At 57.0% G+C, this 26,459-nt stretch overlaps 2 protein-coding genes across 3 annotated transcripts in view; both read right to left on the bottom strand.

The window, feature by feature from the left end:
• Positions 1-289: 289 nt before the first annotated feature.
• On the bottom strand, positions 290-4,699 carry EPHX3 (epoxide hydrolase 3). Of its 2 annotated transcripts, none has more exons than XM_072786939.1 (8): positions 4,474-4,699; positions 3,318-3,704; positions 3,034-3,119; positions 2,514-2,671; positions 2,285-2,413; positions 1,323-1,426; positions 1,094-1,230; positions 290-1,000 (listed from the first exon to the last, which is right to left on the bottom strand). In XM_072786939.1, the coding sequence occupies exons 2-8, from the start codon at positions 3,558-3,560 to the stop codon at positions 775-777; spliced, it is 1,083 nt and encodes a 360-aa protein (XP_072643040.1). In that variant the 5' UTR covers positions 3,561-3,704; positions 4,474-4,699; the 3' UTR covers positions 290-774. The 2 variants fall into 2 exon arrangements, with proteins under 2 accessions (XP_072643040.1, XP_072643041.1); XM_072786940.1 differs by having other exon boundaries at positions 3,318-3,778; positions 4,474-4,489.
• Positions 4,700-6,931: 2,232 nt separating this feature from the next.
• Positions 6,932-26,459, bottom strand: part of BRD4 (bromodomain containing 4) — a 93,697-nt gene continuing 74,169 nt past the window's right edge. Inside the window, exons 10-21 of the mRNA XM_072786938.1 lie at positions 25,882-26,081; positions 25,244-25,539; positions 24,073-24,183; positions 14,601-14,653; positions 14,114-14,486; positions 12,814-13,401; positions 10,039-10,151; positions 9,777-9,939; positions 9,508-9,638; positions 9,163-9,368; positions 8,835-9,072; positions 6,932-8,499 (exon numbers count right to left, since the gene is read on the bottom strand). Of these exons, the coding sequence (XP_072643039.1) occupies positions 8,431-8,499; positions 8,835-9,072; positions 9,163-9,368; positions 9,508-9,638; positions 9,777-9,939; positions 10,039-10,151; positions 12,814-13,401; positions 14,114-14,486; positions 14,601-14,653; positions 24,073-24,183; positions 25,244-25,539; positions 25,882-26,081 (2,541 nt within the window). The 3' untranslated portion in view covers positions 6,932-8,430. The remainder of the gene's footprint in view (positions 8,500-8,834; positions 9,073-9,162; positions 9,369-9,507; positions 9,639-9,776; positions 9,940-10,038; positions 10,152-12,813; positions 13,402-14,113; positions 14,487-14,600; positions 14,654-24,072; positions 24,184-25,243; positions 25,540-25,881; positions 26,082-26,459) is intronic.

The raw sequence follows: 26,459 nt of genomic DNA, 5'->3' as shown, positions 1-26,459 counted from the left end.
ATCCTAACGGAGCCTAAAGCTGTTTTTCCGTGGATCTGAGACAGGGATCCCAGGGATCCTTCCCAGGCAGCAGCAGAATTCAAGCTTACAAGGCCTGGAGTCACAACCAGGAGGAAGCCCGTGGGAGCTGCTCAGGGCCCGGCTAGACTGGAATCCAGACACCTACCTGTTTGCACGTGGGGAGCTGGTCAGGAGCCAGGTGTGGATGCGTCTATTCTAGGACTACCCTCGTCAGCACTGCCCAACTGCTTGCTTTGTACTTGAGGTATGGCCAGAGTGACTGAGGAACTGAATTTTTAATTGATTTTAATTAATTTGCATTTAAACTGAAGCAGCCAGATGTGGCTGCCAGTTACCCTATTAGACAGCAGCATTTGGCTGAAGACTCAGGTTGGAGAGGAAAGTCAGGGATGGGGGTGGGGGGGCTGGAGTATGTACATGTTGGAGTATGTACATGTCAGAGTACATGGTTGGTGCTGCTCTGGGGGCTGAGGTTGGCAAGAAGAGTGAGGCCCCGGGGAGGGGGAGGTAGGGCCCTCCGCAGCAAGCTCCACAGAGGACAGGTGTACCAGGGTTGAAGTGCTTGTTCACATGCACACACACTCATACCTGTGTGTGAGCCTCTGGGTTGGTGTGCCCGAGGGCATCCACCGACACCCCTGTGTGCAGCCTAGGAGTCCACGCCCTGTTCAAGATCCGGATCCAGAGCCCACTCTGGTATGTATGTATGTTGTGTGGGCTCCCAGGGGCACGCAGGCCAGCAAGCAAGAGCCACTAGTCCAGCAGGTCTCGCAAGAAGGCCCACATGTACTCGTGCATCTCCTCAGGGTTGCTCTGTGGGATCCAGTGTCCCACGCCTGGCAGGATGTGGGCCTCCAGCCGGCCGGGCACAAAGCGACTACTGATGGCCCCTACCAGCCCCTGCTCGAAATAGGGGTCCTTCTCTCCCCACAGCAGCAGTGTGGGTGTGGCCAGCTCCTGGGGCTCCAGGGGGAAGTTCCTAAGGCCAAGACACAGACAGGCAGAAGAATGCCCGGCCCCACTCCCTGCCCCCACAACTCTCCCCGGCTTTCTGCCCCGGGTCTGGTCTCACCTGAAGAGGTTTCGATAATAGTTGAGGGGCCCAGTGAGACCACTGGGCTGTGAGAAGTGGTAAAGGAAGGCCTCAAGCTCACTGGGGGTTAAGTGTGGGATGCCTCTCTTGCGGTGTGTGAGGGTGCTCTTCAGGATCTGGGTACATAACAGGACTGTGGTTTCAGTACCCAGCCTGCCCGCCCCAACCCACTACCTTCCACCTACCACCAGGCTTTGCCCTACTGCACCTGGAAGTCAGACATGGACAGTAATTTCTCAGGCAGCCAGGGAAGCTGGAACAGGAAAATGTAGTTGGAACGGAGGAACTGCCCAACGTGGCGCACAGAGTAGTCTGGGGGCAGGGGAAAGGCAGATGTGAGGCCTGGGCCTAGGGTGGCCCCAGACCCCTGCATTCCTGTGGGTACCCCGGTTAGCTGTGCAGACTTGCCAGCATTCAGGAATGTCACTGCTGTCTGCCTGAGGCCGTGAGGACACCTGACACTCCTCCTGGCCTGGGCATCAGCTTCCCTCCCTGCCGAGGAGGCCCACAGAATGGGGGCACCTCCCTCTGTAGCTCCCAAGAACCACTGGTGTGCTTCCCTTGCCCAGGCCTGGATGCATTTCAACATTTACTGAGCACCTATTGGGTGCCAGGACCTGTTTAAAACCCTGGAGACACAGCAGTAAATGGAACGGACAAAGACTCCCTTGCCCCCAGGGAGCTGACAGTCTAGAGACAGAGACAGAAAAGCAAAAAAGAGGGAGGGAGACAGAGAGAGAGAGAAAGAGAGAGAGGAAAGAGGACCATGTCACTATATCACTTTGACTATGATACTGGGAATTAGAATTAGGTGAGATGGCATCTCATGCTATTGTGGTTGCTTACTTATCTATGCCTTCCTTGCCGGAAGAAGTATTTAACCTCTCTTGCCTCAGTTTCCCCCAACTGGACCATGAAGATAATAACATTTTCATATGCTCAGGCACCTATGTAAATTACCGCATGCAAGCTCCTTGTCAGAGCAATGGTTACCTGTAAGTGCTTCAAGAAATGTGAGTCACTCCTAAGTGTATTGTCATTCACTGCGGATTGGGAGTGTCATGGGTGTCTCTAGGCCCTGGAGTGTTGACTGGTGGACAGGGAAGCACAGACACAGACACATGCTCCTTCACACAAGCATATCCCAGCGTCCTGGGCTCCCCAACACACCTTGGTACACAGACATGGGAGCAGCGCTGACAATTACCATCCGCTCGACCAGGGATGGGTAGTAGATGGAAAAATTCCAGGCGAGGAGCCCACCCCAGTCATGGGCCACCAGGATGCACTTGGAATAACCTGGGGGCGGGGGCGGTCAGAGGAACTGGTATGAGTGAGATGCCAGGGAGAGGCAGGGCAGGGTGAGGGAGACAGGGCCTGGGAAGGGAAGTAGCCCCACCCAGGCCCAGGATGACATCCTGGATGTCTGTCATCAGCAGGTCGATGGTGTAACAGTCTACATCCCGAGGCGCATCGGAGGGGCCGTATCCCCGCAGGTCCAAGGCCACCACGTGGAAACGGCTCTGGAACTCCCAAAGCTGGTAGCGCCAGGAGAACCTGTCAGGCGAGTGAGGAGGGAGGGTGTCAGGGTCCCCAGGCTGCACCTCCACCGTTTCCCCAGCAGGGGCCTTTGGCGACCCCATCTTCCTGCTCTGGGCTTCCCAGAATGAAAGATGGGGGGACCCCCAGGCCTAGGGCAAGGTCAGCTGCACACTGGATCCAGGGTGGCCTCAACACCAAGACCTCTTTGTCCCATCCCTCCAGGCCCTCCTCCTGAAGACCCCTGTCCTGGAACACCCCATCTCTGTGCTTTGGGCCTCCAATCTACACAGCCCCAGAGCCTGCCTCCCAGATGCGCAGGTGGTTGGCTCCACCTCCATCCAGCCCGTGTGCCCCGGGACCCTGGGCTTCAGACCTACCAGTTCTCGGGGAAGCCGTGTAGAAACAGCATGAGGGGCCCGTTGCCCCGTCCAGCAGAGACATAGTGCAGGCGCAGGCCCGAGCTCTGGCGGAGGGCACAGTCAGACCTGGGGAACCCCTCCTCGCTAGGCCTCAACACCCCGGCCACGAGCGGTCCCAGATTTGGGTTCCTGCTCACCCCGCCCCGGCCCCACAGGGCCCGACCCCCGGGCTGCTGAACCCCAAGCCCCAAGGGCCACCCCCGACCCGCCACGCCCCTCCCTCCCCCGGCGCGCGGGCTCACCTTGAGGGTCAGGAAGCAGTGTTCGCCCAGGGTGGGGTTGCTCAAGCAGGCGGGTGGGGTGCGCCGGGGGCGCCCGCAGCAGCCGCGCCGGGGCCGGCACAGCACGTGTGTGAGCGCGATGCAGCCGTAGACGGCGGCGGCCAGCAGCGCCGCGGAGAACACGAGGCTCCACATGAAGGCGCGCAGCAGCTTCAGGGTGAGGCGCGACGGCGCCAGTAGCGCTGTCACCACCAGCTCGGGCATGTCGCCGCGACCCGGGACGACTTGGGCGCCGCCTCTGGGGGTGTGCGCGGGGGGCGCCTGCGGCAGCGACGAGGCGGGGCCGGGGCTGGGGGGCCCACCGCCTTTGGTCTGGGGCCCCTCCGTGCCTTCGGGGCTTGAGGACGGCTCCGAGAGAAGAGGCGGGAGGCTCAGACCGAAACCGCCGCCGCACACGACTCACCTAAGTGCCAGGTAAACACCTGGGCGCGACGGCGACGGGGAACAGGATGGATGGGGTGCGGGATGGAGCCTGGAGAACCGGGCTTCGGAGGCTGGGATGCGAATTGGGGGCGGGGCCTAGGCAGGCCGGGGCGGGGCTTAAGGACGGGGGCTGCCCAGGAGGGCTCCCGCCGCCAGTGGGTGGGTACCTGAAGATTGATACGCGGGGGGATTGCTATGTGGACTAACGGGGGGGACGGGGTGACCCGGGTGAAATGGGCGGGGCCTGGAGCGAAGGGGCGGAGCAGTGCGCGGTAGGGGCGGCCTACGAGCCAGGAACGTGGACCCACCTTGGCCGTGGAGCGGGGCGGGGGCGGGGCTTAGGTGGGGGCGGGGCGGGGCCTAGGTGGGCGGGGCCTAGAGCTGGGCGGGAGAAGGCCCGAAGCCCCGCCCCGAGGGTTGGGTGCGAGCGCTCGGCCAATAAGCTGGGGGTCGGCCTGGATCCGGGCCAATGAGATGGGGGCGGGGCCGGAGCCGAATATGGCGCGGCGGGCGGGCCCGGAAGCGGAAGGAGGGGGACAGGTAGTGCCTCGGCTGCGATTAGGAGGGAGGCGCGGGCGGCCGCCGCAAGCCGAGGCGGCCTCGGGGGCCCCTGGCGCCGCCCTCCGACAGCGCCCCTTCCTGGAGCGCGACCCTGTCCTTAGGCTGGCTGGGAGCGACCTAGCAGCACCCTCACCCAGGCCTGGTTCCAACGGCGGGTCCTGCAGCGGCGACCCCGCGCCGGCCTCCTGTTAGTCCGGTGGCCCCATCGTCGGCCCGCCCCCGCGCGGCTGTGATTGGAGGGCGGTGGTCCTTGACGTGCAGGCCCGGCGGCCAATAGGCCGGTGTTGAGACGGGGGACTCCGCCGGGGCGACCAATGAAGACTCGGACTTCCAGAGGGCCGGCCGGGCCCGGGAGCCCGAGGACCGGGCGGGTCGAGGCGCTGGGGCCCTGTGCCTGGAAGAGGAAGTGCGCAGGGTCGGGCGAGAGGCCGCACCGGGCGGCTCCCTCCGTTTTGCAACCTGCCCGCAAGATCCTGAACATCTCAGTCACTCATCGTTGAGCCCGTAGAACACCCCTATTAAGTGTGGGTACCATGATCACATCCCTGCATGACAGACCACGAGCCTGAAATTGGGGGAGTAAGTCATTTGCCTAAGGCCACACAGCTTGCTGAACAGGGTTTACAGAAGAAAAGCAACCACCCCAGGCCCCGCCTCTCCTCCCGTCCAGAGGCAGCCGTCCGGATGCTTCCGCGGGTTGCCCAGGTATCTCGCTAGGCGCTCACGTAGCTATTTCTTGGCCAATTTGGGGCACGACGCACCGCATCGATTCCGTCTCCCCACCACTGGCCCGGGCCCTACCCGTTCTTAGTTCTCCTATCGGTTTCCTCTAACTTTTAAGCACTACACTCCTTCTTTTCGTCACTGCTAACCTTACCTCTGTATTGTTAAAGCTGCTAAACATTACTGTCCTGGGACCATAATTAAGTCTGTGGGTTCCTACTTACAGGGGAATGGCGGTTTATGTGGTTCCGCCTCAGTAAACAATTGATCTCAGCGTCGGGTAGAGGACTGTGATTACATGGCTTGTATTGTACAAAGCTTTATTCTCCCTTACTTAGTACCTTTCTTTTCTTGTGCGATTAGCCTGTATCATAGCTTTGGTTTCTTTTACACTTCCCATCAAATCAGTTTTCCAACTACTGGATGACCCCGGTATCCCTCCCAAGTCCTCTGTAATCTGGCCGCATGGCTAGTGGGTGTCTGGGGATGTCCCTTCTTCCGCTGCTACACAAAACTCTCACCATCCCCCTGCCCCAGCTGTACCCTCAAACAAAAAGACAGCAGTAGTCACAGGATGGTAATTTTATATTCAGTACAAATGTTTATTTTTGCAATGAGAACTGCACAAAAAAAAAAAAACCTTTAGTATATAAGTGAAAAGTCTACGAATTCCCTTCTACAAATGTCTAAAGTGTTTAATACAAGTCTCAGATTCACTGACATAATTATTGGCCAAGCGATCCGTGCATACAGTACAGTGGGGGCTTGTACACACCTCTTACTCTTGTATAGGACTAAGATTTCTAGTACTGTGGGAGGGAGTGGGAAATGGCCAGAGAAATTAAATAGTAGATCCAAGTTCTAATTACAACCCAGTTAGAGAAACACCCATCAGGGAGGTGTGGAGAGGGCCATGGCAGAGTTAAATCTTTAGAAAAAAGGTGCAGACAAAACCATTTCTCCAGCTAAACAGTCGGACCTGGCCTAGGGGAGTTACCCAACAAAACACGGAACAGAAATGAGGGGGTGGGAAGAGATGGAAGAAACCCCAAAGAACCTAAACGTAAGTCCCACTAGAACCAGCACAGTGGCACGAGGAAGTGCCTGCTGTCAGGGTGGAGGCAGGGTCAGGGAGGCAACTGGGGCTGGCTGGATGCCTGAACTATACCTTGCCCGGAGATTTCGCAGATCCCAAACACAAGATGATACAAGGGCTTTTGTGGTTGAAAAACAGGAGGATATGGGTTAATAAACAGTGCTAGGAAGGTTTCAGTTTGCGGCTCTGCACACATAAATGATATACTTTCATCTTACATCCTAGGGGCCACCGGAGTACTGCCCTTGCCCCATGGCACACTGGTGGGCACCCAGACAAGGGCGGCAGGGCAGCCACATGGCAGGCTCTCTTGGGCAGGAATGTGTGTGTGCGTGTCTACATGCATGGGAGGGGAGGATCCTACTGGGGGTGGGTACACTTATCTAAGAACATCTGGTTAACCCTGAGCTTAAATGAAAGGAGTAGTTAAGGTAGAGGCAGGCAGGGTGGGAGAAGCGGCCCAAGTCCTCTGGTGAGTGGAGGACCAGGATGGAGGAGGGCAAGGGGAAGAATACTGTCTGGAGTTTGACCAGGTTCTGCTGGAGCACGTTACCCACCTAAGAAGGCCAGGGTCCACAGGAAGAATGGGTACCTAGGCTCCCTGTCACAGCTTCAGCTTGGTCACAGGAGATGGGCCTAGGTGGCCCCTGATGGTAACTCTTGTACAAAGGTGGTCAGGGATCCGGGGGGAGGGGGGGGGAGGAGAAAGGGGGGGCTGGGCCTAGCCTAGGCAACAGGTGGTTCACAAAGAAATGTCAGGAAGACGCCAGCATTAAAAAAGAGAGATGTGTTTATTCCATGATCAGTACAGACCAAATGCATATTCACCGTATGAAAGTCAAACCAGTCAGTGACTCCAGAGTTTGGCCAACACTGAGGCACCAGCGTCGTGGTGTAGAGTGGGTTCTCATGGCACACGTAACCTCACCAAGGGCTCCAATTATAAAATTAAAAAAAAAAAAAAAAAAAAAGCGGGGGAAGGGGCAGCCGGCTGGTCGGGCTGGGTGGGGAGCCTCTACCTGGGTAGTCTGTGGCTCCCCAGCCCCCGGAGCCCGCCTCATCCCCTGGCCCTTCCTTTCCTGGTAAAAAACAACTCAAACAGATTTGACATTAAAAACAAACAAGGGGGGGGAAGGGAAAAGAAAACATGGCTTTATAATTAAAAATAGACTAATAAAGTTTGAAACTGAGTAAAATATAGGCAGGGTTTTTTTTGTGTGTTTTGTGTGTTTTGTTTTGTTTTTTGTGGGTTTTTTTTTTTTTTTTTGAATTTTTTTACACCAGTTTGGTGGAGTCACCAACAAACTTCAAACAAAGATATGCCAACTATGTTCACTACACAGTACAGCCACGGTCACACACTACCCACAGCGCGGTGGCAGCCGCCGCTCAATGAGGAGACGATCACACCATTTCGGAGATAAGCAGTGCCATTGTGTCTGGAGGAGAAGAGAGAATTAAAAATAAAATAGAATCCAACAAAAAAATATATATATAGAAAAAAAAAAAAACAAAACAAAACCCAGAAACACAGGTGGGAAGGAACTGACTTTGGTTGGTGGCCTCACTCACTGGGCGAGGCCGGCCCACACACGCGCGTGTGACAGTCACCTCGCTCCAAATTGCCATGGACACACACACACCTCCACGGCACTATTCCCTTTTGCACAAGCGAACACTTACGGAGAGCGGCTCTCGATTAAAGGCTTGTGGGGGGAGGGAAGGGGTGGGGTCTGTTCAAGGCAAAGTCAGTGCCAGCAAGGGGGTGGGCCAACGCCCTCGCCCGCCTCCAGCTCGCTCGGGCCTGCCCTGGCCTCCTGGGAGCGGGCGGTGGTGGCTGGGGTGTGGGGGAAGGACTCCTGGTGGGCAGGATGTCACGAACGTCACGTTCTCGGGGACAGAAAACCAGTCACGGTGGCGGCAGCAACAATGTCCTGTGTATACTGTGTAGACATTTGGCGGAGAGCAGGGCCTCTGCCCCGCACGCGGGGACACACGGCTTGGGTCTGGCCGGCACTTGCTTGTGGAGAGGCGTGCTGTGAGCTGACGTCCTGTGAGGGGGTGGTGGGTGGCGGGACGTCCGGCTGGCTGTAAGGCAGACAGGCTCTGCGATCCTCAGCTGCCCGTCAGGCCTGCCCCGGGCATAGCATGCAGGAGGGCCAGGCCCGGAGACACCCCCTTGCCGCTGCTACCACCTCCACTGCCGCCCCTAACACTATGGAGAGTCCATGTTTTGCCAGAAAATCAAAGTCAGAAGTCACCTAGGTGCTCTCAGAAAAGATTTTCTTCAAATATTGACAATAGATCACTCTGGAAATTCATGTCAATGGTAGCTGCCATCTGGAGTGGAGAGAAGGGAAGGAGGAGTGAGTAAGACTAGGTGCCTGACCCCCGCTACGGCTTCCAAGCTCTCCCCACAACTTCCAGCATAGGCCATGCCCTCAGGGCTCACCCCCAGAAATCTCCAGGCACTGGGACTGAGCCTGAACCACCTGGGAGGCCCTGAGGCCCACACAGCACAGTTGAGCAGGAGTCCTGTCCCAAGCACCCAGCCTCTGGGCTCCCTGCTCTCCCTACCTCTCAGGGAGTGGCTGCCTTCACCCTAGGTTCCCAGTCCCCTTTCTAGCTCCTCCAAGAGTGGACCCCCACCCAGAAGTCCCTCCTTCCCCACTCACCGCTTCCCGGCGTCTTCGCTCCTGCTCCCGCTTTCGGGCCAACTCCCTCTGCTGGTCCAGCATGGACTGGGGCTGGGAGCTCTGGGCCTGGGGGGCTGCGGCGGCGGCCACAGCGGCGGCCTGCTGCTGCTGCTGCTGCTGCTGCTCCTGCCGCTGCTGCTGCTGCTGTTCCTGGCGCCGGCGTGCCTCCTCATGGGCTCGCCGGGCCTGCTCCAGCGCATCCTCATCCTCTCGGCTCCTGAGCAGAGCAGAGCAGAGCAGAGCTGCTGGTCAGCACAGGGGCAGCACCGGCGCCAGAGGCCCCACGCTGCCTGCGACCCCAGCCCACCTCATGCGCTCCTGCCGAAGCCGCTCCTTCTCCTTCTCTGCGTGCTCGGCCTGTGCCTTCAGGGCCTTCTCGCGCTCCTCCTTCTCCCTGGCAGCGCGGCGAAACTGCTCGAAGCTGTCACTTGAGGACTTGGCTGTGGAGGACGGGGTGGTGGGATGCTTCTGCACCAAGCTAGCCCAGGAGCCCATGTTCTTGATTTTCAAGTCCTGCCAGGCAGAGAAACCACACGGTGGGTGAGGGGCCCTGCCGAGTCTGGAGTGCTTCCAAGAGGCCCAAAGCCTGGGGATACCCCCCGCCCCCCGACACACAAGGTGCCACCCTGGCATGGGGACTCACTGTTCCTACCTTTTTGGGTGCAACTGGCGTCTTCGGCTCCTGTTTCTGTTTGTCCTTGTCAGGGGCCCCTGGTGGGGGTGCGTTCTGCTCAGGGGGCCTGATCACAGGCCTCCCGACGTCCACAGGCTTCATCTCGGGCCCTGGAACACAAATAGCTTGTGGGCCTGGGCCAGGGCCAGGGCTCATTCCCCTCTGCCCTCAAGCCTAGTGGGGCAGAATCAACCAGTCCACAGAAAGCTCCCGTCCACAGCAGACCGGGGGGCAGAGAGGACACTCACGTTGGGGCAGGTGAACAGGCGCCTTGATGCTCTCTGGGTGTTTAGGGGGCTCTGGCCGCAGTGAGGGGCTGAAAGGCTCGCTGCGAATGATGGGTGAGTGGATCTTCTCCTCCTTCACCACCACCAGGGGCTGGGGCTGGACCACAGAGGCCGCACGCAGCTCCTGGGATGGCACAGAGATGGTGGCCGGTGATGCAGGCAGGTGCCTCTGGCACCCACCCGCACCTGGCCCTGGGGGCTATGGCCCAGCCCTGCCTTTTACCTGCTTCTTAGGCTGAACATTTTGCTGGGGTGGCGACTGGTGAGTCAGGCTCTGGAACGGTGGCATCTGGGGGGAATGTATCATAAGCGGGGAGGGGGCTTCTCGGAGGTGACCTAGGAAAGGGGACAAGGAGTACGTCAGCAAGAATTCATGTGGAGGCCACTGGCCTGAGTCTGGCCAGGCACCACCCTAAGCTGGGGGGAGACCCAGAGTGGCTGAGCCCTGGGCACCTGAGGTCCCTAGCTCAGTGTACAGCAGGGCTTCGTGGAGTCATGAGCTGAGTCCTGGTGTCTGATGCCCCTGTGTATCAGAATCATCAGGAATCTCTGAGAGGTGTAGATCCCGATGTATTTGGTCACAGGTAAGGTCTGGGCCTGAGTACTTTTTAAAATTTCTCCAATGTTTCTGTGGCACAGCGTGGGTTAAATACAAGGAACACCTGTCACCTCACAAAACAGATAGCCCGGGCTCCCAGCTGTCCCTCTATGTCCCTCCCAGCCTGCGTGGATGAACACTTTGGGACTCGGGCCAGGGCCCCAGGAGACCCTCCCCACACAGCTCAGCCTGCAAGCCCCACACAGAAGGGAGAGGCAGAACTGGCCTGCCCCACAGCAAGCTGGCAGAGCAGGTCCTCAGGCTTGTGGCTCTTACAGGAACTGGGCCAGCCCATCCACCCTCCTCAAACCAAAGGCGGGCGGAGGTGGGGTGGGGGGTGGAGACATAGGCAGCCACAAGGCAGGAGCCTGAGAAGCTCCAGCAAAGCACTGAAGTCTGACACCTCAGCCTCACTGGTGAGAAAACAGCCCTAGCTCACAGTCCCCAAGTCCTGCCTTCCATTCTTCTGCCTACTGTGGCATGGAGACATCCTCCTGCTTGAATCCCTGACAGGTTCTAGCCAGCTCCAGCACGGGACAGGTCACAGCTGGTCACAGCTGTCCACAAAATAAGGCCACCTCTCTGCAGTGCCCTTGCTCCTGGTCCTGCCCTGTGCCTCGCACTGAACCACCTAACCCAAGCTCTGCAGGCAGGCCCTTCCACTGACCTCTTCCAGGCCGGATTCCAACTGCTGTCTGCCAGCAGAGACACCAACACCCTTGGCCCTTCACCAGTCCCCTGGGCCTGGCATAAACCACAATGCCCTAGGTACAGTGGACCCTCCCTGCCCTTCTCTCTAGAGCCAGAACTCGCCCCTAACCCCAGAGAAGCAAAACAGCTGCTCAGAGACAACATGGTGGCGAGGACCAGCCCATGTCCTGCACCTTGGCTGCCAGCCCTGGTGTTAGGAGCCCCAGTCCAGGCCTACGGATCTGCAGGCACATGGCTGTGATAGTCTCCTGTCTCAGGTGGCTCCCTCAAGCAGCACCCGCTGAGGCTTGACCTGGGTGAAGGCAGATCCTTGGGTCTATGATTCGTAGGTTATCACCCGCCTGCCAACAGCTTCACCCACCAGTAGCTTGAGGGGAGGCAAAGTGGCTTAGGGGTCGTGCCTGCAATAGGGTAGTGCCTGCAATGGCCCAGGTGCCCAGGGATGCACCTCCTTTTGGCTCAAAGTTCCTAGCTGCACTCCAGCCTAAGCCATTTCCTGTGACCCATCCCAGGCCACAGTGGCTCAGTGAAGGCAGGCCTGGGGACTCACAGTATAGGTGGCTAGAGGAACACGTGCCACCCGGAGTACTAGCTCTACTGAAGATATCTCCTGTCCTGACCATCACTGTCCCCCCCACCTCACCCCCGAGAAGCCTGGCCTTCCTCAAGGGTGAAAACAGGCACAGCTGCACAGCTGCTGGGACCAGGACCAGCACCAGCTTTTCCCAGGGAGGGCAGCCAGCTGTTCTTGGCTCAGAGCATCCGATGATCCATTTGGCACCCAGCAGCTTTTGCTAGGTTTCAGAGCAGTCACAGTCAAAGATCAACAGCCTTGTTGTTCAATTTGCAGGCAGCACCTGCGCTCCCTAGCCAGGATACGTGGTCTGTGCTGCCAAGTCCAGGAGCCTCAACCCCAACCCTCACATGTCACCACACCACGAGGCACTGACTGGAACAATTCCCTCACTGAGGCCAGCCAGCCAGCCTCACTTGGTCACAGATACTCAGAAAACAAGTGCCAAGAAAGGCAAGAGGGTATGGCCCAATCAATGCTGTCAATAGAAAAAGGGCAGCCTGGATCAGTTTGGAGACAGAGAACAGGGGCAACAGGAAACGGCTCCCAGATGTACCCCAACCTACCTTTCAGCTTTAGCCCAATTCTTTCCCATGAGACCCTGACTCCAGCAGGTGAGCCTGGCTGAGCAGAGCACCTATCCCTACAGGTTCCCAAATACCCATCCCCCAACCCCCCACCTGATGGCTATGCGCTGCCCAGGCCTGCCCCTAGCTCTGCCTGGACGTCACTCCCCACCCTGTTTATTAAATTAGCTCTGGCTCACCCTCTGATCACCGCCTCCAGGAAGTCTGCTCTGACTTCCAGAAAAGGATTAGATTCCTCCCTGGGCTCCTGGCTTCCTCACCTAGCAGGATCACAATGTACTGTAATACTTGTGAGTTCTAAGAAAAGGATCAGTGGGAACCTTGTTCCCTGACATTTCAGATTGCAAGCCAAGACAGACCCCAGATGCTACATGAAGCACCAACACCCCCTTTCAGCCACCTCTGCAACCAGGTGAGCTCTGGGCCCACCTCAGCCTGGAGCATGAGCTGACCAGCCTGGCTTCTTACATACAAAACTCTAGGCCCAGCACCAACCTCCCCAGAACCCAGGAGCAAGAGTCAACTTACCGGTAGAATAGGGGTCCGACTTGTGGTGCCGGGGTGAAGGGTGATGCTGGATGACCTGCTGAGGCTTGGCGGGCTGTGGAGGCGGCGGCTGCTGGCCCGGGGGCGGGTGCGGGGGCTGCTGGCCCGGGGGCGGCGGGGGCTGCTGGATGTGGGTAGGGAACTGCATGGGCTGCATGTGCACAGGCCGTGGCGGGGGCTGGTGCTGCTGCTGGGGTGGCGGCTGTGGCTGGGGGGGTGGCGGCGGTGGCTGTTGCTGTAGCTGCTGCTGCACAGAGGGGTGAGGTGGGGGGGGCAGAGGGGGCGGGGGCTGGGACTGCACCTTCACGGAAGGGAGTAGTGGTGTGGGGGGCTGCACCTTCTGCAGCTGCTGCAGGTAGAGCTGCATCTGCATAGAGGTGAGGGGCGGGGCAGGTGGCTCTTCGTCCTCCTGCAATAGCACTTGGGGGGGCTGAGCCATGGGGGGCTGTGGAAGAAGGGGTGGCTGGGCCAGGGCAGGTGACACGGCCGGGGGCCGGGCGGGCTTGGGGGGCAGGGCGGCGGCTCGGTTGCTGGGCCGCGATGGCTGCTGGGGCAGCGCGTTGTGCAAAGCTGGAAGGACAGGACAGCGTGGCAGTGAGGCTCACAGCTTCTGCACCCCATGGCCCCCAGCCCGGCCTTTCTGCTCCATCGTGACCTCCTCCTGCCAGTTTCCCTCCAGCTAGCCATCTCGCCCCACCCTCCTTGGCTTCCCACAAACTCAGAAGTTTCCAGAGAGGTCCACAAGATTGTGTTCCTTCACCACTGCCATTCTGCACCCTGCACCCCGACCTTCTTCCCCTTCCCTTCAGCTGCTCCCTATTTTCACACTTGCCCTTCAGTCTCAGAGGAGGCCTTCCCTGAATCCCCCAGGGGTGTCTGTGGGTGGGGTGTGTGTGTGTGCGCATGCATGTGTCCCAGCATCTCCATTCCCAACTGGGAGCTGTGGCGGTGCAGGGGGAGGGGAAGGGGCGCACATCTTTTTTCTATCTCACACAACGCCTAGTCCAGCAAAAGAAATGAGTCGGTATCTTCCATATCGAAGCACTAACTCTATGCAGAGCTTGTGCCTCAGTGGCTCATGATTTCCTTAACAGCTCAGAGAAGCTACCAAGCTCCTCTGGGAGACAAGACAACTATGGGGGTAGGGTGTGAGGTTGCCCAGAGTGCCTAGTCACAGTAAAAAATCCACAATCCACAGGTTGCCCAGAGTGCCTAGTCACAGTAAAAAAGCAGGATGGGAAGGGGGCCTCCCTGCACCTCGGCAGGTGTGGCTGCAGCTCACCTGGAGGAGAGACCACCGAGTGCTGGTTGAGATGAGGTGGAGTGCTGTGCTCGGGCGGCTGGGGCAGGTGGGGGGGCAGCTCAGGCTGCGGCAGGTGCAGGATGGGCTGGGTGAAGTGGCCGATGGGGTCGAAGACGCTGCCTGGGAGCTGGGGCTCCAGGACGGGCACCTGGGCGGCGATGAAGGGCGGAGGCGAGGACTTCATCGTGGGGGCTGCCTGTGGCGGTATGGAAGGCGGGGGCGGCGGGGGCGGGGCCTGCTGCTGCTGCTGCTGTGGAGGTGGAGGCGGCGGGGGCTGCTGGGGAGGCGGCGGGGGCTGCTGGGGCACAGGGGCCGGGGCCTGCTGCATCTGCTGATGATGGTGGTGATGGTGCTGCAGACAGACAGGCTGACATTAGGCCGGCGGCACACACCTGGGTACCCTCGGGGCCCACAAGGGCAGGTGGCCAAGGCTCACCTGCTGGAAGACACCCCTGAGACCACGTACCTTCTTCTGCTCCCTCCCGGGGTGCCCCTTCTTTTTTGACTTCGGAGCCATCTCTGCAGAGGGAAAGAGAAGGTGGTGAGGCTCTGGGGGGACAGGACTGTGAGCTGTCCTTGGAGGCAGAGCAAGGAGAAAACAGGGTAAGTTCAGGAGAAGGGCCAGTGACGGTGAGACGGAGGGTAGCTGGGTTCTGCCTGGGAGGGGAGTCAGTCATGGGGAAGGGAAAGGCGTGTGGGGGGGGACACCTACCCATTGGCCTGTTGCTTTTCCTAGTGGGGACCATGTCTGAAAAGCCTCCCCAATTCCCAGACCACCAGCTGGCTTGCTTAAAGGATGACACCTGGGTGCACAGGGAGCTGAGCTACGGAGACCCTCCTGCCCAGTGTCTCCCCCTACTTGCTGTTCATACACCATCATGGTGACCCAAGTGTCACCTGCTTTGCCTTGGAAAAATCGTGACATTCAAAATGATCAAATTCGTTTGATGGATCAAGCAAATGAGGCTCAGAGAAATTAAGGGACTTGCCTCTTGTCATAGAGCTAGAGTAACAACATGGCAATCTCCAACTGCATCGCCCTCTATGCTGGCTCCTTCCCATCCTCCCAGAGGAAGCAGAGATGCACAGAGTGGTGGTGTTGGCCCATGCCGACAGGCTGTCCGCAGAGTGAGCACTTGAGAGGTGGGCGGGAGCAAACAGGCTGGCCTCCCAGGAATGACTAGGAGGAGACTTGGGGAAGGTGCTCACTACCACAGCCAGCAAAGGGAGGGCACCAAGCAACATCCCCTTCCGTGTGGGAAAGTGGCCTCAGGGAAGTCCCCGTGCTGGGACACAGCATGCTGCTGGGGCTCTCCCTGCAGTGTGCGTCCAGGTCCCTTGAGGCTAGCAGCTGGCCGCCGCTGCCGCCACCGCCGTGTACACTTATCCAGGGTGGGCCTGCCCCTGCAAGGGAGGTGCAGGAGCCAGGGCATACACCCACCTTTGCACCCACTCCACAGATTTATGCTAAGGATCCTTTGGCAGCTGTTTGGCCCTCCCCAAGAACTGCTGGTGTGCAAACCCCAGAGAGGGAGAGGAGGCCCAGTCAGGATTTATGGGCTAGGAAATGATGAAGACACCAAGTAAGAGATGGGACCCACGGTGCCTTTCCAATTCCTGTCAACAAGAGACACTTCATGGCTTTGCCTGGCACCCCCTGAGTTCCTTGCCAGGGTGCTGGCTCTTGCTGGTGTTGGGAAGACACATGCTTTACTACCTCCACTTGCAGCTGCTTCATGGAGGGCCGTGCTAAGCTTCTGTGAGGCACCAGGCCTAGGGTACACTACCAGAAGGGATGAGGGAGGACCTCGTGCCCTGTAAGAGCTCACCACTCCATGCAAGAGACAAGACAGTGTGACATAGACCTCAGCAGCTACAGACACAGGTCCTCATACAAATGGCAGCAACCAGGGACATCTGGGACACGGCGGGAACCACACGCCCAGCCTCAAACCTGGACACTGGAGATGCCAGGATACAGGGATCAGGGCTCTTTGGGTCACAGCAGGAAACCAGGTGAGAGGAACACTCTTGTGGGAGGGACATAAATAAGGGGACAGTTTGAGTGACCTGCATGATTAGGGCCATGGGGCTGGCAGCTGCGGGGTAAAGGAGGCACACTGAACCAGAGAATGAGAGGCCCAGGATCAAAGGGACCCTGTGTGCACTGGGGAAGAGCATGGTATGTAGAGGCCACTGAGCCGAAGGGAGCAGGAGGAAGGTGCCAGGGGTCCTCTCCAGGATGGGCACCGACGGAAGCTGGAACAGGTGATCACACACTGGGCAGGCCTTTGGGAGGCCGGGGGGTTGGAAGCTGGGGTGAGAAAGGGGCCAAATGGGTAAAGTCTGACCAGAAGACTGTGTTGTGGGGAGAGGGCTGGAGTGGCCTGTCATCTGATGGCCCCAGGGGAAGCACTGGTTTTTTTCCATCATAAAGGAGGGATGGTGGCTCTGAGCTCTGCTATCATCCCGCAGGCCGTGAGCAGAGAGGCCCACAGGAGCACTTGGGGGAACAAAATGCAGTGGGGTCCCAGGAATTCCAGAGAGCGGGTCTTGGCTGCCTTGGAAAGTGTCCCAGGACACTTTATAGTGTCCCAGGTCCAGGTCTTCGTGAGGAAGTGCTGGTGGGGAAGGGGTCAGGCCTAGAGTAGGAGAGCCAGTGGGAGGTATAGGGCAGACCTCCAGGACCAGAGGACACTAAGGGGGCCGGCGCTGAGGACCGAGGGGTGCCAGAACCTGTTTGGGACAGCTGCATCCGGCTCATGTGGCCCAAGCCTCCTGTCGGAGTTACTGGTAGGAAGACAAGACAGAAGTGCACAGCTTCACAACACACCAGCCCCAAGACACCCCACACAAAACTCTCTAGAAAGGGTTACATGAAGATGGCCTCAAGTACTGTGTGATCTTTATTCCATGAAAATCTTGAACTCAACACAAATTTCATCTTTACATAGGATGGTAATTGTACAAAGAATTAAAACGTTTTTGTAAAATCTGGTTAAAACACTGATTTCTCCCGTCCCCCACCCCCCACTCAAGGGAAGGAGACAGGATTGAGGGTAAGGGCAGGGCAGAGGCACAGAGTCCCTCAACTCAACTGACTGGGGGAGCCTTGGCACCAGAGGAGGCCCAGGCTACCCCTCCTATAGCAACTCCTCAGGCCCTGCAGGCCGGCTGGTTGTGTCAAGGCCCAGTTGGTGTTTCTCTATCTGCACACAGGAGGCTACCACGAAGGAGTAAGTGGGTTCTGCTCCCTCTGCTCTATTCCTGGGGCACTGGGGACAGGTGACAGCTCAAATCTAAAGATCAAGTTCTCTGACAGATGGAAGCCCCATGGGCAAGGAGGCCTGGATCCCCAGAGAACAAGGGTGCAAAGAGCCTGCAGGAGAGCTGGCCTGTGGCTATAGCTGGTGTGCACGAGTATGGGAAGGGGTGGAGCAGCACACAGGCCAACACTGTGGGAATCCAGGCTGCCATTTGTTCCAAGACAGCAGAATCTTCCCAGAAAGACAATGCCAACAGCTTCCCAACTGTCCTGTGGGAATCTCCGGGCATGAAGCCCCCTGGCTCCAGCCAGGCCGAGCTACACTGGGAACACATCAGGCACAGGCCAAAGGGCAGCTCAAAATAGTCTGTCTGGCAAATGGGGCCTGACTGGAAGTTGACTGGCCAGAGAATCAGAGAGCAGCCCAGGAACTTGCAAGCATCAATGCAGGGCCCTGGAGGCTCTGGATGGGCTGGATCTAGAACCCAAAGTCCCAGAGAAGGGTCCCAGGGTTTCTGCACAGGAGGCGGCCAGTGCCTGAGGGCCTGTTGACGGTGAACTACACCTCCTCAAACTTGCTTCCAGCTCCAGAAGGCAGGCTCCAGGATGCCAAGGAACTGCTACAGGCCTTGAAGAAGTACACACAAACTATACTTTAAAAAGCAAGGGGCAAAAAAAAGCGCTCCCTAAAACACAGATGCTGTTCCTTAGGGGACGTTTCATCAGGCAGTTTTCTGCTGAAATGCTGGATTCATGACCAAAAAAGGGTTGATATTTATTTTTAGAGCAAAAAATCCTTTTCAGTGACTCTCAGAGGGCTTGGATGATGCGGCCACCCTGGCCTGCCCCACCCCTGGGAGGCTGTCATTATTTTAGGGCACTGAAGAATGGGAGGGTGCTTGCACTGGCAACAACCCTCAGAGATGTGCATGGAGCAGGCCCCAAGGGCTCTGATAGCCTCACTATGGACTGGTCCAGTGCTCTGGCTCTGAGAACCCTCTCTCATCCACTAGCCCATTGCCCTACCCCACTGCGGACAGGAATCATGGACTCAAGGGGCTAGGTCATCTGGCTGCATGGTTCTTCCTCCTCGAGTGACCCTCACCAGTGACCTTCCTGAAAGCGGCTCTTGCCCACTGCAACCTGCTTCTAATTACTTGGGACAGGGAGGCAGCCCAAGAGGTACTTTCCCCTCTATGACTTTAGGCAAAGAGGCCAAAAAAGTTGGGAAAATGCCCAACAGGCAACAATGGAACAATGAAAACAGAAGGAAGACTCCAGGGGTCTGGGAGTCAGCCGTAGCTGGTGTCAGCCTCTAGCTGATAGCTGATGGAGCCTCACTAGCCACCACAGACAGGACATGCTGAGGGACAGCCCCATGAGCTTTCAGGCCCCACTATGCTTGCCCCTGAGGCCCCTGCTCCTCACTGGGGGAAAGCTCTAGATATTAGAGTGTTCTTCCTTAGGCTGAGAGACTTTCTCTGGGCTAACGTCATTTTAAGGTCCAGGAGCAAAGTAGTTAGGATCCAGAAAAAGAGGGAGGGATGAAGAGAGAAAACATACTTGTGATGGGACCTTGCACACAGAGCAGCACCACATGTATGTGTGTGCAGGGCAGATTGTCATCACCCACTGGGAGATGCCACCCACCCAGAAGACCCCAGGCGACCAGGGAGGCTGGGCAGGACAGCCAGGCAGTCTTTACACAGGAGGCCCGGGTGGCCAGCCAAGCAGGCAGCCTTCCCGGAGGCGGGACTAGGCGTGTACTGCTGGACATGACTAATCCACCCCGGGGGACAGGCCCAGGGCTCTGAGGAATTCCATAACTTGATGGAGTCCTGTCCCTTTCACAGAAGAAAATGGACTTAAGCTATAGCTTGCTGGGAAGGAATCTGGAACTGAAGACCGTTTTATTAAGAGTCCGTGTCCAATGATTAGGCAGGACCTACATAGAGGGAGAGAGAAACCAGTGTGAGAGAAATGGTGTGGAATGTACCGTTCAAGTCACAAGAACAGAAGAACCACAGACCGAGCCAGCCTCCTGTGCCCTGCCCGCTGACAGGGCACGAGAGAACGGCGCCGGAGCCTAGGAGCCCTGCCCCCTGCCTGGCCAGCTACTGTCGGCGATGGACCCACCTTCCCTTTTACAAAGGCCACAGTTCCGGCACATGTGGACATCTCCAAAATCACCCAGAGCCTTGTTTATGCTTCTACACAGAACAACTGCTTCCAGTAACAAGTTCTATGGGTACCCTGAGCACAGGCTGGCATTTCCTTTACTGGTCTTTGAATCTGAGAGGCACCCTTGCCTGCCCTACTTGCCATCACTCCTGAAGACTAGCCAGGTGTGCCATGACCATCAGGCACCCCCCCCCTAACTCTGAGCCCATCCCCTCTGGACCTGCTTTTCTGTATACTGTCTACATCAAGAAGGTGATGCCAGCTCTTTCTCAGGCCCTGGGTAGAGATAGGAAAACCCCCAAGAAAGGGGCTCTGGAGTACAGGACCCTCTAACAAACAGCCTCATTTCTGATTCCTAAAAACCCCAAGGAACAACAACAAACAAACAAGTCATAAAAAGAGGAAGCAATTATACACACGGTCAAGGAGAGGAGAAAAAAAAAAATGAAGACAGGCCGAGGAGCAAAGCTGTCCTTCTTTTCTCAGGGCATCAAGTGTGTTTCCCCTTGACCAGAGAGGGGTGTGGGGCATGTTTCCACCCACACAGCAGAGCAGATGCCTCTGCTAGTCATGGATGCAACCAACACACTCCCGTGTTCAAGTGTGCGCGTGGGAAAAACCCACCCACCGGCCAGCCCATCATTTAAGGCACATTCCACAAGGCTCATCCTCGCCCACGAAGCCCCAGAGTCCTTCCAGCTGCAACCCCTGCTTGTGGGTGTATGAGGGGTCACCTGACAGTACAGGCAGACCAGCTACAGTTCCATCTTCCAGGTCTCTTCCTTTCCCCCTTCCCCTTTCCCTTTTCCCAAGAGCGAGCATCACACCCTTGGAGAGGGCAGCACTGGGCCCCAAGATGGGACTGGGATCCAGTCCCTCAAAGACCCCAGGGGTCGGAAGCCGAGGCTGGTTGTCTGGGAAGAACGCCTCATGGCCTCTGTCTGCACTTTCCGGCTCAAATCTTTCCAAAACATCAAGCATTCCTTTTTCCCCTGGAGCTATTAAGAAACACCCACATGCTCCAATCCTGGGAAAAGGAAACAAGGAGACGAAAATAGCTGGTGTGTGCTCCCACTGCAACTAGAAGACCAGCCCAAATCCAAGAGCACTGCCCGAACCGAACCCGTCCCATTCCAAGTAGCTGGGGTAGGAGTATGTGCTCCTAAGAGGGACATGAATTATATGTCCACTCTGCCCAGAAAGACCCGTAGATAGCATGTAGGAAGAGTCCATCATCAACAATGTGATAGAACAGAAAGCTGGACAAAGAGTCCTAGGACATCCTTCCTGGCTCCATAAGCCAGACAGAGAGGAGATCGGGAGGCCACAATTCTGTCCACAGCCCACCTGGGATGGCCATGGGAAAGGGAGAACTAGGGCACTCACCTCTGGCTTGCCCAGCCAAGGTCTACAAATGCCTTAGGGGCAAGTGAGAAAGTGGCATTTGTATTGCCTGTCCTGTCCCAGTACTGAACCCTGAAGCAGATTCAGACTTGAGCCAGAATTGAAGCTCAACAAAAGACCACAACCCAAGTAATAGCTGGGTTCAGAGGATGTGGTGGGACTGGCCAACAGCATGCTTCTGGGCTGGCAGGGGAGGAGATAGGACATATAACACATGGTGGCCTGGGAACCGAACTAGGGAAGTCCAACCCACCTCCTCATCTCTCCATCCCCCAATCCCTATTTGTGGGCACACCACCTCCCTAACTACAGCTTGGCCCCACAGACCAGCCCCGTGCCCTGAGGAGCCCACAGCATCCTTATCTATGAAGACTGGTCATGAGGGACCTATGCAACCTTCCCACCCCCACCAACCCCCAATTTTGTGCCTCTGTTTGGTTTCTTTTGGTGATTCATATCTCTGGGCCCTGTCAGCAGAAATAACCCTTAGCACAAGTGACAAAAATAGGCTCTTTCAGGAATTTCGGCTCCAGTCCAAATGGAAACACAAGAACAAGGAGGGCAAAACAAGCCCCCAAAGACCAAATGAAATACCTTCAGTGCCCCCCCTCCCTGCCCTCTCCCCACTGGTCACAGACATCAGGGCTGCCTAGCTCCAGGGACCCAGCTTGAGCAGCTGCTGGAGGAACTGCCCTGGAAGCGTGTGGGATGGGGTGGGGGATAGCTGCATTCAATGGCTCAGCTCCCACTTTGGGGGAGACAGGGTCGGAGCCCCAGGGCACAAACCCACAGGGTGGTTCTCTCCTGAGAATAGGAGCACCCAGTCAACCCACAACAGAGCTCCCCAGTGCATACATATGGCAAAGGAAAAGCCAAGACTTTGAAGACAAATGGGAGCCTCACAAGACTCAAGGTGGGGAGGGTGCCTGGAAAGAGGGATGAGCCGGAAGCAGCCGAGCAAGCCACCGGGGCGGGATTGCTGGAGCCTGGGAGCCTGCAGGCCGGCGGCTCAGAGACTGTAAATCTCACCCTCCTTCCCGCCCAGACAGCTGTTCCCAGGAATCTCAGATTACTTGTTGCACAATCTTTCCATTTCTTTCAAAGGGGGGACAAAAAGGGAAAAATAATCTCAGCAGTCAAGAGCTGCTGGAGATGCCGTCACAGCTACCCCACGGAACACAGGAGGAAGTGGGTGCAGGGCACTCAGAGCCCAAGAGAAACCCCTCCTCAAGCAAACATACGCCAAAGAAGAGCTTGGGGATCAGGTATGAAGGCCACAGTTAAAGACTCACAATCAGGACCTGACGATCAGGTGCCACGTCTGGGTCAAAGCAATCTACCCTCAGTCAAACTGCACTGTAACAATCAGGTCCCCTGCCAATTCCAATCTTTGGGGTTTTCTTTTGGCCTTATAGGAGAAAAGGCTGTGAAACGCCTAGTAGGAGCAGCCTGCTAGGAACTGCAGGAGGTGCAAAAGCCCAGAGCAAAGGCAAACCCAAGGCGTGGCTGGCACCGAAAGTGAGAAGTCAGTGGCCACCAGGAATGCTAATTGAGCCCAAGAATATCGCCATTCATCCTGCTGAGGGCAGTGGGCCCTGGCTCAGCACCAAGCCCTTCCAAACAAGCATGGGGTGTGGCGCCCCCTGCTGGTTGATAGATTAAAAAACTATTGGGGAGGGGGTTGGTAAGGAAGAAAAAAGGCAAGGGATGGAGACAGGACAGTAAACTGCCCATAACAGTCTCTGCATACAGTGGAGATCAATAAATACAGAATATAGCTTAATGAATCTCATTTGAGCCCACTGGAAATGAGGTGGTCCACAGAATTTGGAGTCCTGGAGAAGCTCTTAACCCACCCCAAGGTAAGCCTCCTACCCACTAGGGAAGCCTGGTGCCCTTTACTGTAAAAGCAGAGAGGAAGAGTGACAAGGCCCAGTGACAAGCCCTCTTGTCGTCCTCTGCTTCCCTGAACAGATGCAGGCTGAGCCCACCCGAGGACCTGTGTGTGCAAACACCTTGGAGTGGGATCACCCAGCTGCTGTGAGTGATCCTCACTCACACTTCCTTGGCACAATCAGATCACATTACTTTCATGAACTGATTAAGTGGGGTTTGTTATTTATTTCCAATCAGAATAAAATGCCAGAGATGAGAAAGGTCTATGAAAGAAAATACCAGGGGTCTTTGTTGCCCAAACACACTTCCCACTGTGGATACACATACCACAGCCTGCCTGGAGGTGCAAACTTAAGGCCCCAGGACCTGGTTCCCCAGTGGTCTGTAGATGCTCAGCTGATGGAGCTAGACCTGCCCAGGGGCAACCCAGACATACATGGCCAGCTCCATCTCACAGCGCCAGGCTGGTTGCCAGGCTACTTCTCTAGCCTCTCCTCCAGCCCAGTGTGAGCATCTGCCTGCTCCCCAAGAATAATCAGGAGAGCATGCATCTGGAGGGATGCACAATCCCTACCACCACACAGCTCTGAACATCTCCACCTGCCCTTACTTGCTCCCATCCTCCACACTGAAGCTGCTGTCTGGTGGGCAGTGGGCTCTGCTGGGGCACCAAGGGAAACACATGCAGGTCCATGGAGCTGGAGAGGGGAACCGTTAGAGGTTGTAGGACACGCTGGTCCAAGTGCATGCACAGTTAGGAGCAGCCAATGTAGCTATGAGCACCCTCCGGTAAGAATGGCAATGCCCTGAGCCTGGGGGGGTGATAGCAGAGCCGGAAGCAGACTGCTCCACACCTGGTAAAAAAAGCGTATCACCTCAAACAGCCATGCTGCATGCCACTGTGACATCGGGAAGACCATAAGACTGAGCAGGATCACACTAAGGTCAATGATACCAGCTGGGCCCCAAAACCCAAAGTCCTCTCCAGCCCCTCCCCCTGTATTATGCACTGTCAATACCCCGAGCAACTCCTCCTCAGGATACAGGGCCACCCACTGCCCCATGTGGAGGGTTACCACAGCAGCCCTCTAAGATGAGAGGGCCCAGAAGGTTCTGGTCTCTAGCAGCCCGGACATATGACTAAGCCTAACACAGACAGGAATGCAATGAAACACGAAGGAGGACACCTAACCTGTTTCAGAGTCTTCGCTGTCAGAGGAGCTGGACTCGCTGGTGCTCTCCGACTCTGAAGACGAGAAGCCCTTCATCTTTGAGGAGCCAGCAATCACGTCAACTTTCTCAGCTGTAATAAAAAGCAACAGGGACTGAGTCAGGTAGGGCACCGACCTAGGAGGCTGCTGTTAGCCATGCACACATCCCAAATGCCTGTAAGAAAGGCCAGCAGAGAGTTGGTGCCTTGTGAGCCAGAGGGCGGCGGCTGCTGCTGCTAAGAGTCCCTTCCAGTCTCACACTTCCCGGTGGTAAGCTGCTAGCCTACTATACACCAGCCCAAACTTGGCTAAATAACAGAATTTCAAAGCCCCTCCGATTCTGCAAAATACCCTGTGTTGGGTTCCTCAAAGTACAAGACAAAGCAGGAGGGAATTCCCCAACACGAGAGACTCCTAGGCTGGGCCTCCCTTAGCTACGTCTCAGGCAGTGGGTGAAGGGGATCCAAAGGGGACATGACAGCAGACAAAAAGACATGAAAGAGCCCTGGGAGTCTCCAAGGACCTTGGTGTATAGACCGAGGGCACAGCATCACTGTGCAGCACCCCAGGGAGGTGCCCAAGAACCCCAGGAGGCAGTCCGGGCTGGGAAAGAGATTATGCACCACATCTGATGTGGATCCTAAGTCCTACTGGTCTCAAGGCAAAAGCTGTGACAAGGCATTTCTAATAGGAAAGAGGTGCTTGGCAGACTGTCATGGAGGGGGCCGTGTGGAACTACAGAACAGCAGGCAGGGATAGTGCTGACCTACCACCCTTCCTCCTAGCCCCCAACCCCATCCCCTATCCTCCTTGCAAAGAGGTGGAGGCAGGGTGGGAGTGGCTGGCTTTGAGGGAGGCTCAGAGGCAAGGGTGAGAACAGGGCTGCTCAGAGCACCGCAAGGCTGGGGCCCCAGGTGGGTACCAGCCAGGAGGCCAAGAATGGAACCCATAGCCCAGGGTCTGGTGGGATGTCACACACACCCCCACGCAGAGATTTCTTTGCCAAAGACAGCTTTTGTAATTGGAAAAACAGTCTGCCCAGGGAGAGGACCACGTCTGGAAGGCAAAAGTAAACTGTGGCTAGCCTCCTCTCTCAAGGCCAGGGCGGCCAGGACTGAGAATACACCCTGCCCCTGGGGGACCCAAGGGCACCTTGAGGTTTCCTTTTCTTCCGCAAACAAGAGGTTACATAGCGCTCCAGTTCTCGCAGGGTGGACGGCTTTAGAGTCTCAAAGTCGATCTCGATCTCATCAGGATTGGAATTCTTGAGGGAGGGCTCCCGAGACTGGATAATGTGCACCACACGGCCCAGCTTCTCGCCAGGGAGCTTGTTGATGTCTAGGCTGAGCTGCCGCTTCTCCTCGTATGACATGGGCTTGCACTTGTCCTCCTCCTCTGACTCGTATGCAGGAGGGGGTTTGCTCTTCATGGGCGCTGGCTCCTTCTTGCTATGAAGGGACAATGCAGACACTGTGAGGAACAGTGTCCTGGGAAAGCTAGGCACCCATTCCTCCTTTTGGGACTAGGTGGATGGCTTCCACACTCCCACCAAGAGGACCTTCACTGCAACACAGGGGAGGCTGGCACCTTCTCGGGAGCACTCACTGGAGACAGGCTGCAAACCATGCCCTATCCTCACCTCCTGCTCTGTGCTACCTACTATTCTCCCTCCCTTTCCAAAAACAGGAGAGCAAAGATCCATCCCAGAGGAAAAGGTAGAGATGCAAGCCTCCCCACCCACCGTGGCAGGCAAGGGTCCCCACCCAGGGCAGACTAGGGCATGCACAGACCTCGCATTGCTGTTGCTGCTGTTATTTTTCTTGGTCTTTTTGGGAGGAAGTTCCTTGGCTTTGCTCTTCTTATTCTCCTCCACCTCCTCCTTCTTTTTGTGCTTTTCTTTTTTCTTTTCTTTTTTGTCTTTCTCCTTTTTCTTTGGTTTGTTCTGCTGGGGCTGGGAGAGGGCTGCAAGCTGCTCGTGCACGGCTTTGAGCTGTGGAGCAGACAAGCAAGACACCCACACCCATCATCCTGGTCTCTGTGTGGACCTCTAAGCGTCAGGGGGCAAGGGAAAGGGGAAGCCCAGGGAGGGGGCTGGCCCTCAGCCTTGTGATCTGCTGCCTCACCAGATTTTCAAAGTGCTCATGCTGACCCAGGACACAGACTGCAAGGGTGGCCAGTGTCCCTCCTTGCTAGAGGGGCTGCCCAAGCTGACCAATACCGAGCTCCACAGCCATCCAGTAGAGGGTCCCTAAGAAGCTAGGTACTAAGGTCCTGATGTTTGGCTTGTAGGGCCACAGGAGAGATGGACATCCTGGTTCAGGCACCTCCTTCCAAATACTGAAAGGATCTAGAAGCCTCACCTCTGCCC

This window comes from Canis lupus, chromosome 19 (assembly GCF_048164855.1).
Source record: "Canis lupus baileyi chromosome 19, mCanLup2.hap1, whole genome shotgun sequence".
In the NCBI taxonomy this organism is placed as follows: Eukaryota; Metazoa; Chordata; class Mammalia; order Carnivora; family Canidae; genus Canis; species Canis lupus.
Note: the sequence above shows the minus strand (reverse complement) of the source record. Positions and strands in the feature narration are given on the sequence as shown.

Bases quoted from the DNA above. Each gene is read 5' to 3' on its own strand.
- EPHX3 (XM_072786939.1), bottom strand. From the start codon at position 3,560: ATGCCCGAGCTGGTGGTGACAGCGCTACTGGCGCCGTCGCGCCTCACC. The intron at 2,414-2,513 runs GTGGGGCTACTT...CCCCGCCCCCAG, and splicing joins GGATGTCATCCTGGGCCTGG to GTTATTCCAAGTGCATCCTG. The intron at 1,001-1,093 runs GTGAGACCAGAC...TCTTGGCCTTAG, and splicing joins TATTATCGAAACCTCTTCAG to GAACTTCCCCCTGGAGCCCC.